The sequence below is a fragment of the Poecilia reticulata genome, chromosome 6 (assembly GCF_904066995.2).
Source record: "Poecilia reticulata chromosome 6, P_reticulata-male-v2, whole genome shotgun sequence".
Classification (NCBI taxonomy): domain Eukaryota; kingdom Metazoa; phylum Chordata; class Actinopteri; order Cyprinodontiformes; family Poeciliidae; genus Poecilia; species Poecilia reticulata.
Window position 1 is genome coordinate 25,018,756 of NC_088835.1, and position 20,439 is coordinate 25,039,194.

At 41.0% G+C, this 20,439-nt stretch overlaps 1 protein-coding gene across 6 annotated transcripts in view; it reads right to left on the bottom strand.

Annotated features, from left to right (window-relative positions):
* The window catches only part of syt7a (synaptotagmin VIIa), a 113,483-nt gene that overhangs the window by 43,235 nt on the left and 49,809 nt on the right, over positions 1-20,439 (bottom strand). For 2 of the 6 annotated variants that reach the window (XM_081608239.1, XM_017305209.2), the window contains exons 2-6: positions 18,474-18,577; positions 9,178-9,257; positions 7,870-8,004; positions 3,023-3,193; positions 147-554 (exon numbers count right to left, since the gene is read on the bottom strand). In XM_081608239.1, coding sequence (XP_081464365.1) covers positions 147-554; positions 3,023-3,193; positions 7,870-8,004; positions 9,178-9,257; positions 18,474-18,577 — 898 coding nt within the window. The other 4 variants (XR_014087932.1, XM_081608238.1, XM_008412119.3 and 1 more) reach the window with 3 other exon arrangements.

Here is a 20,439-nt window from a genome sequence, read left to right on the forward strand (position 1 = left end):
CACTGAAAACTATTCAATTCTGAAAAGAAGTACACATTAAAAGATGCACCTTACACAAATATATAACAATTTATACATAGCACAGTCTGACAGTCAACAACTATTATTGTTTATTTATGAGTAAAGGAAGGCTTTTAGAGACTTACAGGAAGGACTTGACATCCAGGCCCCGGTTCTTCATCTGGTCCATCATGTAATCCCAGCTGCCAGGGTTGCCACGAGAGCGCCCTCCTGCTCCGCCTCCCCTATAACGTGAGGCGGCTGCTCCCGCTGAGCCACCCCGTGCACCGCGGCCACTGCCTCGTGTACCTGCACCCCCACCCTCACCACTGTTACCGCCGCCATCTCCTCTCCCTGCCCCGCCACCTCCCCCAGGCTGTCCAGGTCCTGTGTGTAACTGTCCCAAGCTTTGGGATGTGGTAGGCGGGTGGCTGAGGCCCGGGCCCGATGGGTGGATGAGGGGCTGCTGCAGACTCTGCTGCCGCAGCAGCGTCCGAGGCCGGGAGGGAATGTGCTCCAGCGTGGAGGCATAGGATAAAACTGGATCGCCAAAGCTGGGAGGGCAGAGGAGTAGCGAGGAAAGAGAGCGGGTTGACGGCCAAGGCCGGCAGAGAATTGGTTTGTGAGGACGTGGGAGAGAGTCCGATGTTGTAGAGGAGTATGAGGAACCATGACAGGTGGAGGTGGTTGGGTCAGGGCAGGAGGTGATGAGGAGAGGTGAGGAATCATCCGAGATTAGACAAAGAGGTCGAGGGCATTGGGGAGGTATTGGAGACAAAGTCAGGTTGGCATCCGGGCAGAAGCAGGAAAGTTCATCCAAACAGGAAGTTGTAGGTTGCGTGATTGGAGAGGAGGGAGGAGGTGTGGTGGTATTTGAGGTCAAAGTGGAGGAGGGATCAGAGAAAGGAGCGTTGGGAGGCGGAGAAAGGAGGAGGAGGAGAGAAAAAGAGAGCAACATGAGGCAGCAGCTGTAACAGCAGTAGCAAAAATAGCAGTAAAAGGTGCAGCCTGAGTGATGATCGGCATGCGACATGTGCTGCTCGTGGTGCTGAGTCGAGCAGTGAGTCTGCATCGGACGCGAGTGCGCCTTGCGTGGCTGTGTGGCTTGAGCATGCTGTTTGTATGGAGGTGAGCTTCGCAGCGGCAGCGGTCGGATGTTGACCGTCCGTACAGGCGTGTTGCGGCTCTGAGTGGCACGGCCGCATCGCGGGGTGCGCGTCGAGGTTTTACTGCTTCCAGGCCTCGCCGTCGAGAGTTTTGTGGTTCGACGAGAAATTCCCATTTCTTCTACTCGCTTGTCAACATTTCCACCTCTTATAGCCTCTCCTCATTTCTCTCCAAGTATTTTTGGTCTTTTAAACACATGCAGGACCTCTAGAGAGCTCCTGACAGCCAACCAACTTCTACAGCAAGACTCCCTCCCTCTCTCAGTCTCCTAATTTCCACTCCTCCCCTTCTTAAATTCTGTTTAACTGATTAATTGCCTTGCCTAAAATGACTCAAGCCACTATCCCACAATGCAATTAGAAGTTCTTTGTCTGCCTACATATACATCACTCTTGTGTTTTGCAGATTCTACAGTACTTCTCATCCTCTCTTTTTCGAGTTTGTTCTCCTAACTAAATATAACTTCCTCTCTTGGATCGCTGTGTAACCCAGACTACCAGAACTAGGTCATGAGAGAGCTATTCCCATCAGTTCATGCAGTTTGCATTACCTCATCCAGCACAATTTACATGCAGCTTTTCTTGTGATATTCGCCGTACCAAACAGCTACACATAAAAGGATGGGAAAAAAAGTTCAATGGATGCCTTGCAAAAGTAAAGCAGTTAGTAAGAAAGAGGTAAACAATGGAGAGAGGGCAGGGCAGAGGAGATGGTGACAGACCAGTGGAGAACGATGGGAGCACAGGGTGACGATGGAGGAGAGATGGGAAGAAACAGGGGTGCGAGACACAAACACAGGAGACACACAGACACTCATGGCGGCCTGAAAATAGAATCCAATTACAGACAGGGGCAAAAAGAAAGATGAGAGGAGGAGAAAAGGAGCGAGCGAGGTAGTGATGAGCGTAAATGTGTTGTGGAGGAAGAAATCGCAGGCATGAAGTGTCAACGGAATGTGAAGAAAATCACAGCACCCGCGTTTAACTGCCTCATCTACAGAAGACTGAATATAGCCCCGACATCATGTCAGACGTCACAGATGAGGTATTTGTACAGTCAATGACCGACACAGTTTACATTGTAAGTTCAAGTCTTAATTAAAAAAAGGGAAGTAACAGAATTGCGACGATTCAAGTTTGAGAGAAAGACAGGATTTATATATTTCTGGTTACCTTAACCTTGCTGGTAGCATGTAAGTCCTACGCTCATGAAGATATTACACACACCCAAGCAGTCTCTACATCTATATAAGAGAGCTTTTGTAACTAGTTACTATCTCAGGGTTCTGAAAAGGTCGGGGTCAGGTTCCAGACTAACCTCAAGTCCCAATTATCTGTTTCAGCATGTTTTACCCTTATTCATCTCAGGTTCACTTGCAGACAGTTTGAGAAAGAGCTGGATTAGCACATGAAGTTTTTTCTATAATCTTTGTCTGCGCAAGACTCCACTAAAGATGAAAAAACAGTAATGTACCCAAAATCTATAATGAAGCAGTCATCAGGTAGAAAAAGCTCCTCTATCCAGTTAATAGGTCCAATTAAAAGTATGTTTACTGAGAAAAATGTTAGCGTGTTCAATGTCTGCCTAGGTTATTAAATATAATTTATCTTTCAACATGTAGTGATGAGACAATAAGAAATGTGCAACAACTAGAAAAACTGTCGTGCATGAAAAGAAAGTGGCTTCATACTGTGAGGGGTGTTGAGAGTACATTGTTTGTTCCCAAATTAAAGTCATTCATGTGATAATTGATGCTGCTAAAGGGCTAAAACCCAAAAGAACTACATTTTTGCGAGTCAGGTGTGCATTCTGCAACTGAAGCGTTGATTTTTATAATCTCTGGTTCTGAACTCACTTGGTAGGTCTTAATCCTCCGGACTGCATGTGGCTTTGGACGGTCTGCCACTTCCCAGCCTTCACTCCCTCTGTCACCATGCTCTTCACGCTGTCACTGCGATAAGGACCCCCCCCAGCACCCCCATGCCCAGCTGCGGCAGCCCCCTTCTGCCCCCCTGACACCGCCCCACTGAGGGACAAGAGATGATGTAGAGATCCCAAAGTAGACAAAGGGTTCAGAAGAGGGGGATAATGATGGGCAGAGAAGAGAAAGACCAAAGAGAGTGAGAAAGACACACAGACACACACACAAAAAAAAAACAGATTGAGAAACCACATGGTTAAGGAGGTGAGACCGATCGGTGGACTGTGTGAAGGGGCAGACCCAGGTTTCAAGGTCAAATAGAAAGCAAGTGAATGAAAGTGGTCTGGAGTCCAGCGTGGAAAAGGACAGGGATGGGGAGAGGACGGCTACGTGAAGCAAGAGAGGGATCTAGAGGTAGCCTGTGAAGGATGAAAAACCAGCAACAAGTTCCTCCTTTGGGCTTAGAGGACATAGATTTGAGCAGAAAAAGTGTGCAGATTGGCCTTTTAGTAATTCCTTTTTATTTAATTTGAGCTTCTAGGCCTTGAGATGTGCTACTTTTAAATAAAGTATGACGTCGTGAGAAATATTTGGTGCTCATAAGCCACTGGGCGCAATTTGTTTTTGTACCTTGATGTGTAAAAGATCCCTTTTGAAATATCTGCTTGTCATTTAATTTAGGCAGCACTTAAAACTCAGTGACAGTATTCAGAAAGATAAACGCAAAGCAGAAAGTACTGTGCTAATCACACCGGCCTTCAAAAACAGGCACAAGGTACCGGAATTAATCAACGTCCCCATTAAAGGCAGTTGTCAACTCAAATTTAATCTCAAAACGGGTGCAGTGGTGATCAAAATTAAAAGAACATTAGTGCCCTCTGGTGACATGACTGCATTTCATTAATATGCATGGCTCCTCCGCTCCAGGAGACACAAAACACAAGGCTCCGAAGACTTTGCATTGCACCGTGCACGCTCACAAGCGTGCACAGGGAGGGTATTAAACTTGCACCAGGGTCACCTTTCAAATCTGACTTTCACTACCTGCCACAATCCTGCATATTTATACATTATCGATCACAACTTTAGCCGTGCGATGGTCAGGATGGGATACAAGCCTCATCTGAGCAGAGCACAAGGTGAATGTATATTTACTCTTTAACACGGACAGAAGCAAGTAGGATTATTTTGGAAATTCAGATCTAACTTTTGTGACTCCGAATTTCACTCAGAGTGGACGGACTGCTTCATAAATATTATATATATATATATATATATATATATATATATATATATATATATATATATATATATATATATTATTATTATTATTATTATTATTATAAAAACTATCCAGGTTTGAAGCTAATAGCTGCATTGTGTAATCTACATTATTAGTAGAGTTAAACACAACACTGTTCATATACTGGCAGGTTTAGGTTTGAAATAAGTTTTTAATTTTACCAACATGTTTCTTCTGACTGAAAGTCAGAAGACATCTTGGAGTCGCCCAGAGACTCTAAAAACATGCTACACACTAGAAAAGAAAGGATAAGAAATTTATGTTTGCTCTAATGCCAGAAAACGTTTTACCTTTGACAACTGGGGAATAAACACATTTACACATGCCATTTTTTAAAATAAAATTAACTAAAAATGAATCCAGAGGTAGCTGGTCACCTTGGTGATTCGTCATTTCATACCTTTACACTTTGTTTGTATTATTCTCATCTTTTTTTAAGAAGAAAATGGCATCATCCATTGTGTTCTGCGGTAGCCACCAGTCACACATCTCATGCCTGATAGGACATTACTTGATTTGAAGTAATTTCCCTCTCACAGTCTGCTGTAATAAGACTCAGATAAATAATTTATACCGGCTGACGTTGTTATGCTTACATTATTGATCATAATCTGCCATATATAAAGACAGTCAATAGAGATTTGAGACTTTTTATCAAATTTGGCATCAAAAATGTTTAAATAAATAAAAAATAAAATAGCAATATTAGAATACATGGCTATGAAATAGGTACAAATGGAAGCAGTGAGTAACAGAGGGACATTAAGAATCAAAGGGACTAACTTGCAAAAGGGGCAAATTGAACAGCAGTAAAAACCAAGATGTATGGATACAGCACCAAAATGATGATTTCTGAGTGTGCGTGTGTGTGTGTGTGTGTGTGTGTGTGTTTGTGCAATTTTTAGACGGTCTGACTATAAGTACTTAAACTCTGGATTTGCTGATTTTTATTGTCTGCCATTTCAATAAACGTTTAATATAATAGTTATTTTTTTACAATGCTCCACCAGGTTTGCCAATAAAAGTGGAAGCCAGTATAAATACCATTTCCTTACCTGAGCAGGCTTTATTAAATTATGACGTTAATATTTCAATAGCCATAACCCTTTGCAAAGAGAATGTTATGGCTGTTGAAAATGTTTAAAAATTATCATTAAATCCACTAAATCCTTTTTTTACAGGGAGACTGACTAAATGAGGCCCGGTGTCATTACGATGACGGAAAGCTGCTCATCTCGAGGGAGTCTCAGAAAGGAAATGATTTCCCAGCTGTCTGTTGGCTTTAGCGACGTATTATTGGTGGGAGTCAAGAGGTCGACTTCGTCTCTCCCTGTGAGAAACTTATCATTACATAGTCTCACTTTGACTGAACGTCGCTACTTTTCAGGCCCACACACCAGTGATTTAGCAGATTATTTCCGCTAACCGTGTAGTAGAGAAAACTCACCACTTTTCACACATGAAGGCAGGACCTAACGACTCAGATGTTTATAGGAAGCAAATGAGGGACTTGAACGCTTTCTTAAATACTGAAATGCAAAGATCTGAGTGCAGCCTTTTGTTTTTCTGGGCAATCTGGTTAAGACGACCAATTATTAGGAGTTTTATCAGATCAATTCCCAGAATCTAAACGTCCTCTCAGGGCCCAGAGGTGACCTTGCTGGAATTTCACTGGAAATCAAGTGAGACTTTTATAGCAAGAAGGAGAAAGAAAACAGTGTTATATTGTCTCCCGAAAATGACAGAGAGCAGATGCACTTCAAGTGATTAAATGTTAGTGCAGCACACACTGTTGATATTACATTGATGGGGGTGGGGGGGGGAGAATAAGAGAGTAAGCCACAAATGGATGTTAAGTACAGGTGAGAACTGTCACCACACTGCAACCTGGTGGCAACGGTCAACCCTCCACAACAAAAGCAACCACAACAGATATAACAGGCAGAGGACAGACAGATTTCAAACGTAATCGAAAAAGGTTGGTTAAAAGTGTTTTTGGAGAGGAGGAAAATGAGGGTTGTCCGTCTCCATGGTCACACCATGGGCAGAGAGGGGCGAGGTTATAGGTCAGGAGTTAGTGTGGAGCAGCAGGGCTGTAGAGAGTGAGGGGGCGTCTGCGCATCACTTAAAGGTGATATCATACGTAGCCTTGCAAAAGTATTCACACTCCTTTTGTCGTTTAATGCTGGAAAACTGAAATGTGTTTTACTTTGATTTTATGGTTAAGACCAACACAAAATAAAACGAAGACGCAAAGTGGCAGAAGATTTATTGTACATCAGAAATATGTTGTTGAAATGCACTTGCATTTAAACAGCATTTGTTAAAGGCACTATTTTTGCCTTCATCGGTGTAGCACATCTAGAAATTTAATTTTATGCTCATTCTTCTTTCCAAACAGATGAAGCTCAGCCAGAATAGATGAATGGCATCTGCGAACATCCGTTTTGTAAATCCTTACCACACATTCATGAAGGTCTGGACTTTGACTAGTCCATTCAAACACATGAGTATGCTTTACTCTAAACTACCACATTGTAGCTGTGGCTGTATGTTCAAGATCATTGTCCTTCTGAAACGTTGCCCTCTATTCCATTTAAGTTGTGAATCTCCTCAGCTCTTCCACAGCTACCATGGGACTCTTGGCTCTTTGACTTGTCTGGCCTCGTTCACCTCTGAGGTCTTCACAGTAAAAGGAGAAAAACAAGCAACCGGCTAATTAGATGACAACCGACTGCACTAAAATGTATTTACAGACATCAGGAAAAAAGGCATATTCTTTTTTCCTTCCGACAATATTTTAAAACAATTTATCATTTTCTTTCAGATTCACAATCATGCTTTACTTTGTGTTGCTTCTTCACAGTTTGTGGATGAAATATGTGTGAAATATGAAGGGGTGTACATACTTTTGCGAGGCGCAATATGAGGAGAAGCAGCAGAAACATGCTGGGGGGCTTTATGACTGTGCTATTTTGTTGATGCACTAATAGTCAGATGCCTTTAACAGGATGCTGTAATGTGCATAAGTGGCATTTGCTGTGCTCAGATTTCCCAACCAGAGCCATCATTAGCAATCATTTGTGCCCTTCAGTGTGTCAACAGTGGTCGGGTTATTATCATCATCATCATCGTTGTTGTTGTTGTTACTACAGATGATGGAAATGACGTTATATAACAAAAGCAGGTCAACAAATATGCACATTTTTATTGCATTTACAAAATGAGTGTTTCAGTAAATATCCTCGTCATCCGTGAGAAGATTTGGTCTTTAATGTATGGAAATTATCCACATCCAATCATAATTTGGGTGAGTTTGCTAATGGCGATGACAGCAAAGCAGGTGAAGGGAATATGTGGGAAGGGGAAGATGGCGAAAGAAAAAGGGAAAGGAGGAAAAGAAAGAGCAGTGCTGCCCCTGCCTCATTACAGCCCTGCCCAGAGGGAAGTCTCTTACCAAACTTGGATCAAGACTCACTTGAGCGTGAGGCGAGGATCTCCATATGGGGCATAGGGAGAAATGTTTAGTACAAACTCCTTGGGCGGATAGGAGCTCCACCTCTGCTGCACTGTGCTGCTGTCATTGTTATTCCAAAAGTCTCTGTCTAGATCACTGCGGCCAAAGAGAGAGACAAGTCAGAGCAACACAACTACGGACAGACCTGGCACCAACCGAGCATTCACATCACAGGCCGTCCTGGGGGCTTGGCTGGAGGACGAAGGTTGTTCTCGCATCGACGGAAACACAGCAGGCCCAGATTTAAAGTCTGTTTCTCTACCTGAAGCAGACAAGTCGTCGTAGAAGGTGTATTTAAAAACACATTGGCGGTTATTCGGGGTGGCCAACTGCACAGACATATTTGCAAGAAAAAGACTCAAAAGACACATCATAACAATAGAAAAATCTCGACGCAGAAGTGAAGTCTGCACCCCAACCTTGGTGTTAAGAGAAGTGAGAAAGAAAGCAAGAAAGCAAGAAACACAGTGCAGAGAAATTACACACATAGTCAGAGAGTGCAGTGAGCAGAATCGCTAATAAAGTACAAGTCACACAGCAGCGGTCAGAGTCGTAGCACAGGGACAGAGCAGAAAGGAGGAAGGAGTTGGAAGCTGAAATGACCAACAGAGCAAACCAACGCTGCTGGAGCCAGTCAGAAAAAAATAAAACAAAAACACAAAACTTAAGAGATCCAACAAACCAAGTCAGAATGCATTTACAAGCTGAAGCCCATTTCAGTGCTTAAAAACTATACATACAGAAATAAATAAAACACACACTGAAAGTAGCTGAGGCAAAACCAGGCTAAAGAAGAGAATGAGCAGGTTATTACTTGGAAATACAGCAGCACACACAGGAACAGAAACATGACCTATCCGGCTTCATTTACCAAGACGATAAAATGCCTTTATCTCAGTTTCATTCCTGTAAGAAATGTGAGATTAGCATCACCCCCAAAACAATCAGACTTCAAGCATTTCACAAAAAGTCTTTTGCCTTGAACCTGCAGCCTCTTGAGCTGTCAAAGGATTTCATCCACAACAAAGATCTTCAAATGTGAAATAATGCAGATTAAATCTGAACTGATTGAATCGCTGTCCTGGCATTACGCTGCTCCCCATAACACTATCCTTGTGGAAATTGTCACATAACAACAAAAACAAAACAATTAATGCTCATTTTTCTGCGTCGTTTGCGTGGATGTTCATTGGGGCGGACTGAAAGCCGAACCAAATCGAGCTCATTATCACCAGACTGTTCCACCCCAACCAGTTACCAGACACTTACTTGATGGCTTTCTTCTCCCCTCGCCCACGTGCAGAGTCTGGAGTGTCGGCTGTTTCCACTCCCGGCTTGTTCCTCTTTCCCTGGAGCCAAACGGAGAAGGGATGGGTTGACGAGGAAAACAAAGACACAAAAAGGTTAGCCTGGATTTCTCCTTTGAAGCTCTGTGTTTTTGCTGTGCTAATTTCAAGTGTAAATGCCTCTCCCATTATCTCAGGAACACTGTGCCGTCACTCCTCATGATACTCTGATTACACTAATCAAAGTCAAATCAAATCTGCTGTGAAGAGTCATTTCTGACTATGATTATCATTCGCACCACCCCGAAATTTACATGGCAATTGCCTCTTTGAGGTAATCCGGCGGGTCCTGGAGAGTGGCATTCCTAAAAGTCCCGCACAAACCTGATTTCAAACAGCTGGAGCATGACCTGCAGTAACCATGGAAATAATGGCAATTTAAAGGGCTCAAAAAGTAGGTTCTGCTGTGCGCTTTCTTCTGGAAAAGCTCATTACTGTTAAAGGCGCCTCGCACGTGTCCTGCTGCAGGTAATCTCTACTGACACTTTTATACGAGTGGAACGGGTTGGGAATCAGTCCAAAGCTGCTCTTCCACACACAAAAAAAAAACATGAACGTAACACTAAAAGTGATGCTCTGACACACACAAAGAAGACGGCACGCTCCTCCATCCCTTAAGTTCGACTCTATGTTGACTAAAGGTGCGATCCCAAAGCTCAGCTGGTTTACTGGGAGTTAATTGAGCTTACAGCCTTAGACATCTTGGTGTAGCATAAAGCAGCATACTTGGGTCATACAACTATAGCGCAAAAAAATAGCTAAAAATAGACATATTTTCATCTCACCTTGTCACGTCACATGACATGAGGGGATCAAATGTTTTTACTAATATCTAGCCCTCTTTACTCTGATACTCTTGAATAAATCCAGTGAAACCAATTACTTGCATAAATCTTTCCACCTGTAGAGTCCATCAGGGAGGAATTTAATCGTAGCACAAACGTGGCTGTTCTCTGAAGGTCCCAGAAAGTTGTTGAAGCACATTAGTTGGCATGCAGCAAGGAAGACCAGGGAACATAAAAGAGCTGGCATAAAGGTGTGGAATACTTTAGAGCAGAGTTAGGTTATACAAACTAAAGTCTGGATAGCTTAAACAAAGCCTAAAAGAAGTTTGTTGACCTTATTGATAAGCAATAAGTTCACTGACATAAATTACTCTGCAAATGTGCATAATAATCACTGACCTCTAAAGAGAGTAACAGGCAATTTATCTATATATATAGTTTATAATTTTACATTCTTGCATTTTTTCATTTTTTTTACAACATTTTTAATATTTATCATCAAATGCTTTTCATTCCCAAAAACTGCATACATTTTTTTTTTCTTGCCAAGCGGCGCATTTGGAGTTTATGTTTCCGAGAATCAAGCTCACCCAAAAACTGCAACCAAATCCCAGACTTACGTGGATTTTGGTTTTGTTGCGAAGTCAGAGTTTACAAAAGCTCTGCTGAGAAAGAAAGATAAAGGCCAGAGTAGCAAACAGGATCATATCTAATACATACCCGGACACTAAGCCGCTCAAGTCTTGTGTGTTCAGTTCTAATCTAAACTGGAAAGGTCAACAAATGAATAAACAATGACGGAATAACCAGTTAAAACGCTTCGGAACAGAGAGGGCCAGAGAATGACACGCTGAATTTCAAATGAACTGCTTATAATACACACACAAAAAATGTGCGCCAATCTATGTGTGTGTGTTCCCACAGGAGCTCAAAATGTGTCTGAAAACTATATAAGATATAACTTGCAAGGAAAAGAGATGGACTTTTCCAAAAAATTTTGGTCAATCTACTGCAAATTCTTTTGCATCGCAGTTATTTTGGATGTGCTTTTCTTTGCAGCGAGGACAAACTATCAAACAAAACTAATGTTTCATTCATTGCAATTGTAAAATTTTCTGGAAGGTGGGAGATGAGCAGAGGTCCCGCGCCAAGAAAGACGAGCGAAAGCTGAAAATGGAAATCAAATTGAAAAACAAAAAGGAGGCCTGACCACAAGGAGTGAAAAACAATGACGGCGCAGAGCAGCTTGTGAAACAATGGCAGGGGAGGTAGTAGAGGAGAGAGAGACAGGTGCAAATGAGAACTGAGTGAAACAGTGAGTGACAGACAGTCCCAAGTGGGTAGGGGTTTAAAACGAGGAAGAAGTCATCCGTTCTGCAGTGCGACGCAGCAGTCTCACGGAGAACACACAGCATCCAAAAAACCAAAAATAAAGAACTTCTGTACAGCGTCCTTCAGGCTCATTCACAAGATCGGACAGCTAAAAGTCGCTTTCTTCTCCTTAAATAGAGTAAGGCAGCAGAAATCTATAAAGGCTGATGTGACAAAGCTGAGCAGTTATTACAAAATAAGACGGAAAACAAAGGAGAAAATCAAGTCAATACCTCCAGATCCAGGTTATAGAAAACCAATAGCAGACGATAAAATTCACCAGCTGGCTTTTTGTTTTCAGACTGAAGGCTTCGGCGAGGTGTTGCTGTGAGTCAGCACTTCATAATAAATTTCACAGCAAAACAATGGATCAAATAATGAAATAATCCCCAAAATGCTTTCTGGCAATCAGACATATCATGACTTATATTCTGCTGGGGGTGTTCCAGTTAATTAAGCGAGGCTCAGATCATTTAGTCGCATTCAGTTCTAGCAAATTCCCAGAGTAAAGCATTTGTTTTGAAAGAATTAAATAATTAGTTTTTAAAAAACAAATTAGTTTAATGAATAAATTAAAATAAATATTTAATCAGGTTCTGAACTGGCTGTTTTAAATTATGCTACGATTTCTTATACGAGTTGTGCTTATATTATGAATTTAGCACGTTTCTCTGGATAAGTGCTTTGTCTCAATTCTACAAATAGATTTTGGAAATTTAAAAAAGAAAAAAAAAATTAAGTTTAACTGACAAAACTTTCTAACTGTAATATTTGTCATGACGGAAATAAATAATAATAATAATAATAATAATAATAATAATAATAATAATAATAATAATAATAATAATAATAATAATAATAATAATAATCTCCATATGTTTATTCTATATATTGTAACAGTTTAATATGAATAAAATAAGCATCATCCTCTTGATGAACAAAAAATAAATTGATAGAGATTTTGCACTTGATGCGTTACTGTTGGTACCAAACGGCATACGTTTGTCCAGAAATTGATGATCTATGCACAGTTATCTTTCTGTTGCCTGGTTTTTACTCCAGCTGTGACGTTTAGATGTTGGGATCAGAATTTGGTGTAAACAACATCAAATCACGAATCCAGTCTGAACGGTATCAGACTGGTAACAGTGATGAAAAGCTATGGTGGATATTTTCTCACCACACTTTGGGTCCCCAAGTACCAAATTAACAGTTTAAATGCCACAGCCTACCAGATTACTGCTGCTGATCTTAATCACCACAGGAAAGGACAGCAAACTCTGACGGTTACTTCCACCAAGATAACACGCCATGTCACAAACCTCTAACCAGCTCAACTGGCTTCCTGAACATGACGATGCACTCATGGTACTCTGAGGGTCTCCACAGTCACCAGATGTCAAAACCCTTCAAGATGTTGTGGAACAGAAGATTTCTATCAAGATATGCAGCTGACAAATTTTCAGCAATGGCTTGATGTTCTAAAGTTAATTTGGACCAAAATCTCCAAGGGATGTTGCTTTTTTTATTAATTTTTTTTTTTTTAAGGAAAAGCAATTTCATAATGGCTTAGGGGAAGATACTGTGGAGCATTCACCATCAATAAGTCTTTTGCAAAGCTAAATCACCACAAACATCACACATTTTGGCAGCTCTGACGTTTACTGAAGGTAGCACTGGTGTTGTAGTCTGAAGGCTGGCAATTAAAACAAATTGGTGCATACACCGGTTTTCTGCTTCAAAATGTTCGGAAAACTGGCATAACATTGATGCAGTTTTATGCTACCTGAGACAACAACATTGTTTGGGTGATGCTGCATACAGAAGACTTTCCCATTTTCCACACTGCACACACCTCTTTCGTGACTCTCAAAACAAAGTGGGAGCAGCAGGATGGCGCAATACAGAAGGAACCTTGCAATACAGAAGGAACCTTACAACACTTAGGCACTGATGAGGACGTTTTGACTTGACAAAAGGGACGGGAAGTCAGCAAATGCTTTGTTTGGAGGAAGCAGCAAGTTTAGTTACTGCTGCAGAGCTGCAGATGAGTAAGAGGAGATGTGGTCTTGGACCGCCTGCGGTGATGCTGAGAGTTTTGCGAAAGAGTCCCAACATGAGAGGAGGCAGAGTTAAAAGCATGGCTCTCTTTCTGTCTCGCCCAGCAGCGCACTCGCCTTCCAACACCCAGCTGTGTTTGTTTGCCATGAATTAACAGGCAACAAGAGTAGACACGCTCACTCAATGTTACCAGAAACCCTCCACAATTAAAAAGGAGTCAACTATTAAAATGGCCGTGAAATCAAGTGATTTATATTTAGCACCAGTCAAAATCCTTTTTATATACCCGAATCCTGCTGTTGTATTTTACACTTAATCTTGTATTAAATCCTCCAGGAGTCGTTTCACAGCTACCTTTAAATGTCTTTGATTCGTGATTGATATAATTACGATACTTCTCTCTCACACGATAACAGCTGGCAGAATGCTAAAGGGAAACCCTGAGTGAGCGCTGTGAGTGTGGTCTGGTTCAATCTTAACCCCACTCACAACTATGTCACGGATCAAACAGCAACAAGGTACACAGGAGCAGGTGGGGGGTTTCTGAATGCCAAGCGGCCACTGCTGCTCAAACAGATGTTAGAGCTGCACCGCTTCTGAAATCTGAAAATCTCTCCCACTACCGGCAGCACAGGGCCCCGCTGACACCCATCAGCTCCACCACACAGGAGCCCAATAATCACATTATCAGAGATTAATGTATTAGTATTTGTTGTTTTCTTTGCTGTTGTCTCCACTGGGATTAAATCAGGCATTAAACAACACCAACTATGCGCTTGTTCAAAATTCACCACACCTTATGAATCTTTAAGCCACAACAAAGTAAAGTATTCTTTGTGTTCTACTTAAAAGAGGAGCTTTATTTTTATTTTTTTTAAGCAGGATGACTTCATGTGAGGACCGTTGAAACAAAACTCATTGCACCAGTTTGCCAAAGCTAAAATACCAAAAGCAACACTTGCCCAAAAACATCTTGTCTATTAACCTATGAATCATACCAGAAACTGGAACGGGTCCACTCGCAAATGACACGTGAGGCTCCAGGCGAGCCGCTTGTTCTTATAAAAGCTGACGCTGTCTAAGAGTACACTCGGAAATATCCAAAACGGATGCCTTGGACACGAGCTAAGGAAGCGTGCAGGGAGCGCGACCTTATGGGAAATGGAATACAGATGGCTTTTTATAATAAAAGAGTTTAGCTGAAAGGAAGCATGTTTATGTAATGCTGGTATGAACTGAGGGAACATAAACCTACAAACAAAGCATTTCTATACACCTAGTTAGTAAATTACTAGTCTGCATGTGAATAGTCTATTCTAAGGTTTAAAACGGTTGTGATGTGAACAACTGAGATTTGCTAAAGATCATCATCATCATACATACGCAGTTATTTGTGCAGGATCCCATAGAGGCTAATGTCTGCTGCAATGTATCAGTGTCATCCACCGTTACAACTTGTCCCTTAAACATATTATTTCTATTTTATTTCACCATTAGATGAAAGTTTTGTTAGCAAACCCACCAAGACAAGCCAGTGGCCAATCTAACCTGATAAGCCAGATAAGGAGAAGGAGGAGCATTAATCAGAGAAGCCCATCCATAGACAAGTGTCAGTTGTGCACGCCAAACATTATGGAACAGTGACAAGAAGAAAGACTTTTGAAAGGAAGCCTTAAAATCTCCCACTTGCACTTTGCCACAAGCAAGTTTTAGCTTATGGCTTGTCAAAAGGCAAAATGTTTTGTAGAAAACTAACATTTACATATGTGAAAAAGCTGTTTTTAACCAGATTAACATTATTTGTGCTTCCTCAAACGGCAGCATGTCATCAATAACACGTTTCCCATCAGAGAAATGAGCTCTATTCATCTCGGTCACACTTAATTATTTTGTACATTAAACAGCTGCGTTTAAAGTGGTTTCACACCAGTGGGCTGCTGACATTTTTTTCTCCAAAGTAAGTGGTCCAAAGAATACAAAGCGCTTTAATTGACATCTCAATTCCTCCCACCTCGTCCGCTACACATACACACACACAAACACAAACCCAGAAGGTAACTAGATTCACCGATATTAAAACAAAAAGGCTGCTTTAAATGCCGCCTCATGAGAGAGGGAAGAGACTCGTTCTGTGTGGTCGACGGCGGCCATCACCGTGTTGTGAGGTCAGAAAAATTGTCACTTAATCTCAACTTGCAGCTGCAGCGGGACTGCTTCGCAGCACCGTCAGAGGATAAAAATAAGATTCATCTGCAGCGGCACTCAGAGGAGGACCTCAGAGACTTCCCATGACACTGGCAGCAGAACTACCTCTATTCACCACAGGAAACTAGAAGAAATTCACTGCTCCATTTATTTTAAGGTGGAATATCAAATATAATGTGATGCTGAAACAACACAGAGCTTGTCCTGAACCTGCGTCCCATTTCAGCAAGGATCATTTACCTGCTATGTGTTGTAATGACATCAGCAGGTAATCCAGGCACAGTCACCTTCTTGGTGATTGTAGCACTGCCGATGGCCGTATATAGCGAGGCATAGTGTGTGTAGAACCTGCTGTACTGTCAAATTCTGTTATTAGAGCGACTTGGCAGAGCAACACTGAGCCAAAAAAGAGATTGAGGTGATATTAAACTTGAAGCAGGTTTTTGTTGGTTGTAGTACTAGGCATAAAAATCTGAAAAGAATCCTTTAAGACGAAGTGGCATTCAGGCTTATAGGTCTGTCTGTGTGATGAATGGTGGCTCCTGTTTAATCAATTACATTTCATACCACATAATTCCAATGACACGCCCTCTGTCAGAGGTCAGTCTGCTTCATCTGGGCTCAGAGAGACAATTTTACACACATACTGTGCCTGCGCTGTTGTTTACTCATGTAAGTCAGTTTTTAAAGTACTCAGCTACTATAAACTATAGAGGTGCACCAATGAGATTTGGCTCTGACGTTGCACTGACAAAGTTAAGGCGCTGCTAGTTCTTACAGAGCATTCTGGTTTGCTAAACCTCCCAAAAAAATCCAAGCACATGTTGGTTTATACATTTATACAGTGAAATTCAATTCTGCATTAATTTCATAAGATTTTATACCTCTTCCAATTGCATATGATTCGGTTTCTTATTAAACTGAAGTATGTTTATTTAATCCCTTGCTAATGGATATTCAATATGTTCATTTTCTTGTAGTAAAATATGAAAAAAAAATATAGGAAATTACTTTTAATCACTGGTTTCCAAAGTAAATCTTATTTAGCATTAAGTTGAGAAAAAAAAAGTTCAGTGACAGTCGGCTCCTTTTGTACCTGAAGAAATCAACTATGAAAATATAAAAACTACATATGCCCAAAACAACTTCGATAGAATAAAATTCTTAAAAAGTTACATTTGTCACATGACCCCTCTCTTTACTCAGCTGGCATCTCAGATTTCTAAATTGTTTGCATTTATGTAATTTGTTTCCTCTTTTGCGTTGCATGATTAATCCTTCTTGGTGCCTCTATCTCTTTTCTCTTCCTCCCCTGTCTTTTTTTCAACTCTTTCCAGAATAACTATTTTGCAATAAATTAGCCAGTTTTCTGAAGGTCAGCAGATCTACGGAGGGGAGATCCTGCTGAAATTGATGATAAATTAACACTGCATAGTCAAGTAAGTTGAGAAAATTCTTATTTTTTGGATGCAATATTTGCCATATTAGTGAATTTATCAAGCCATGTTTTTATTTGTTTTTTCTTGCCAACTGTGGCAGGATCTGTCCTCCATACATTTTGTCATCACACTACATCTGCATCTCTTTGTTAGCTGTAACCTTCACATGCATGTGAACATTCAAATCAAAACCTAAAGTGTATCAGATCCTAAACAGACAACAGGAACACTTTTTACACTTCAAATGACTTATGTGCTCATGTTTCAAAAATATTCCAGGAGAAAAAGTTACCCCTTCAACTAATAATAATTACTTGACTGTAACACCTTTTGAAAGATATTGCATCGCAAACATTTGAACCCCTTTTGAAATTAGAACCAGCATTTCACACCTTTTTGTGATGCCTTTTAGAAATAAGCTCATTACATTGGAGCCCTCTGTCAAAGGCATTTAAACAGACGGTATGAATCCAGGCAGGAGAAAGCTTACGTTTGCAGCCACCGGATTAATCTGCTCAAGTGTAAATAAATGTGAATTGGGCTGATAAAATTAAGCTCACACAGCTGCACAAATAGAAAAACATCACAAATGTAGGAATACTGACAACCTAATGGTGTAATAATTACTAATAGATACAAAAGATACTACTGAAAATGAGAACTTTCAGTTTTTATGTTAAGTTAATCTTAGCCTAAATCATCTATATTTCAACAATAATTATTATGAAGGCAGGAAGTGCACCAATTAGTAACTTGACTGATGGAAAACCTTTTGTTTATGAATGATGAATGCAGAATCTCTGTCATCCAGGAAGATTCACATTGTAGCTTTGATGCTTAACGTTCACAAACATCAAGGTTTGTGTAATGTAAAAAATGGACCACACACATTTTAGCCTTCAGTGCTGAAAGACGGCAAATTAAAAATACTGAATACTACAATTCAATCAAAATGTGCATCAACAGGTATTATGTGTGCACTTTTATCCAACAAGGTTATTGCGCCTTTTTTCCCTTCCAACTAATGTCTTTGTTCAGAACATGTGCATGATTTTTCTCTATTGTTTCCAATGGTTCACTGATTATCTAGATGTATTAAAGGGGCAGAATTATGTCTTTTTCAGGTACATAGTGCAATTTTATATCACAATCCAGTATCTCTGTTACCTCCATTTATTATTGTGCACTATTAGGAGACTGCAGCTTCATTCCAGGAATGTTTTTGATGAGGAAATAATGTGAAATAAACCTAAAAAGAAAAAAATAAGCACTCAATATCTTCCCCTTTTAACACTTCAAGTTGTAATGTAACGCAGTGTAGATTTAAAGCTTTTGCTTGTATTTGTACGTAAACTTACCAGCTTCCGTTGACACCAACCACAGACGCCACAAAGAGCCACCAGCCAAACCGCACAAACTGTCACTGCGAGGGAGACCAGGAACACACTGAGGGACACCGAGCCTGGACACACAACGACACGTAAGAGAGGAAAAAGATCAGTGATGTCTTTTTTGGGAGTGAGCAGGGGAGACATACAGGTGCTTAAAATGAAAAACACGGGTTGATTACATGCCACTGTAAATGCTGTCAAACGGAAAGCGTCTCAAAATAGAGCTGCGCCTTCTCCCCTGCACGATTAATTGAATCACCAAGCTGGGCTGCCTTTTTTTCTTTCCTTTTTTTTTTTTTCCACATTCCATCGTAAGCTGAGAAATACAATCTTACTGGCCTCCTTGCAGGAGCATTTCAATACCTTTTCAATACGGACCTGAGGCAGGCATCAGTCAGCCGCACACACGTCACTGTCATGGTGTCGAGGCTTGTTAACTGACAGGCTGAGAGTGAAAGGGTGGGGTGTGGGTGGTGGGGCGGATGGGAGGCTGGGGTGACAATGCAAGAGAGCTCATGATTAATGGGCAGCAGAGGATGCCCAGGGAGTGTGGTGGCTGTGGAAGACTCATAAAAAACACCATCCACTGCTTCCCCTGGTGTGTGGAATTTTTCAGAATCCACATTTTAATATCTTCACTTTGGATGACGGAGATGCTCAGCCTAAATGATGGGGGGAAAGATGCTAATATGTTGAAATTTGGTATTTCATTACCTAACAGTTCCTAAATAAACAGCAATATGCCAGAGTACACCTCCAAGCCCGCTCAACGAGAAAAACTGACAAACGGCTCAGCCTTCCTACACCAACTGGGTCTGTTCTCGTTTCCCCAACAGCTATCTCTCTCCCTTTCTGTGCTTGTCACAACTTGCCTTTTCATCATATTTCTCCATTCTATCTTTGCGTTTATTCTCCTCCTCGCCAAGACCCGTGGGAGCAGATTAGCTCAGAAAGGAGCAAAAAGTGGCAGTGAAGTTGTTTTATGTGGCAAAGCTGCCTCTTTCTCTTCAGCTACTGTTTCAGAGCCAGTGAGTCCACTTCAGAAACCATGACCCCGCACAGACCGGCACAGAACATGGATGAAAAAAAAAAGAAAAAGAGCAGGAAAAAATTAATGAGAAGAACACAGTGATTAGGCTACTAGATCCAAACCAGCTTCCCCAAGAGCAAAAAGACTTTTAGTTTGCACTAAATACAACAAATAGGAAAAAATAGGACACAACTCTTTGCTGGAAGATGTTTTTTCTCTCTCTCTCTTGTATTATGCACACAGTTTAATTTCACCAAACTCGGATCCAGAACCGCACAGCATTCTGGGAAATGTAGGCAAAGAAAGGGCATTAGCCGCTCAGTCTGTCATGGCCAGCTGAACCCTTGTTGAGTTAGTTGGCATCAACTAACTCATTTACTCTTTGGTTGCATAGCAACTAACTCACTCTTTGGTTACCTAGCAACAACCTGCAAGGCTGGCAGTAGTTTAAGGTTTCGCCACCATTCTGCATAACTGCGTAATAAACAACAATGGTGTGGAGTGAAAACCATGGAAAAAAGAGGAAAGGTCACAGCACCAATATGTAGTATTTCAGAAATTTAAAACCAAAAATGTATCAATATTTATTAATACTGACATGAAACTCTTACATTGTGATACGTTTTTAAGCCACATCGTCCAGCCCTATGTTTTCATAATTTTTACCCTCTACTATACTATCATGACATTCTCATACCAAACCTATTAGTCCATTAAAAACACTTTTTTTGTCCTGTTGGGTTTTTTAACCTGGAAATGACTTAGATGTGAGTGAGTGAGTTAGTGCTCATCTGATGTATTGTTATCTGCTGCTGTTTTTTTGGCTACAAATGTTCCATTGTCATTTTCTTCTCTATACATTTTCTGGCCTTTCTGTAACTCTTTCGTCATCTTCTCCATCCG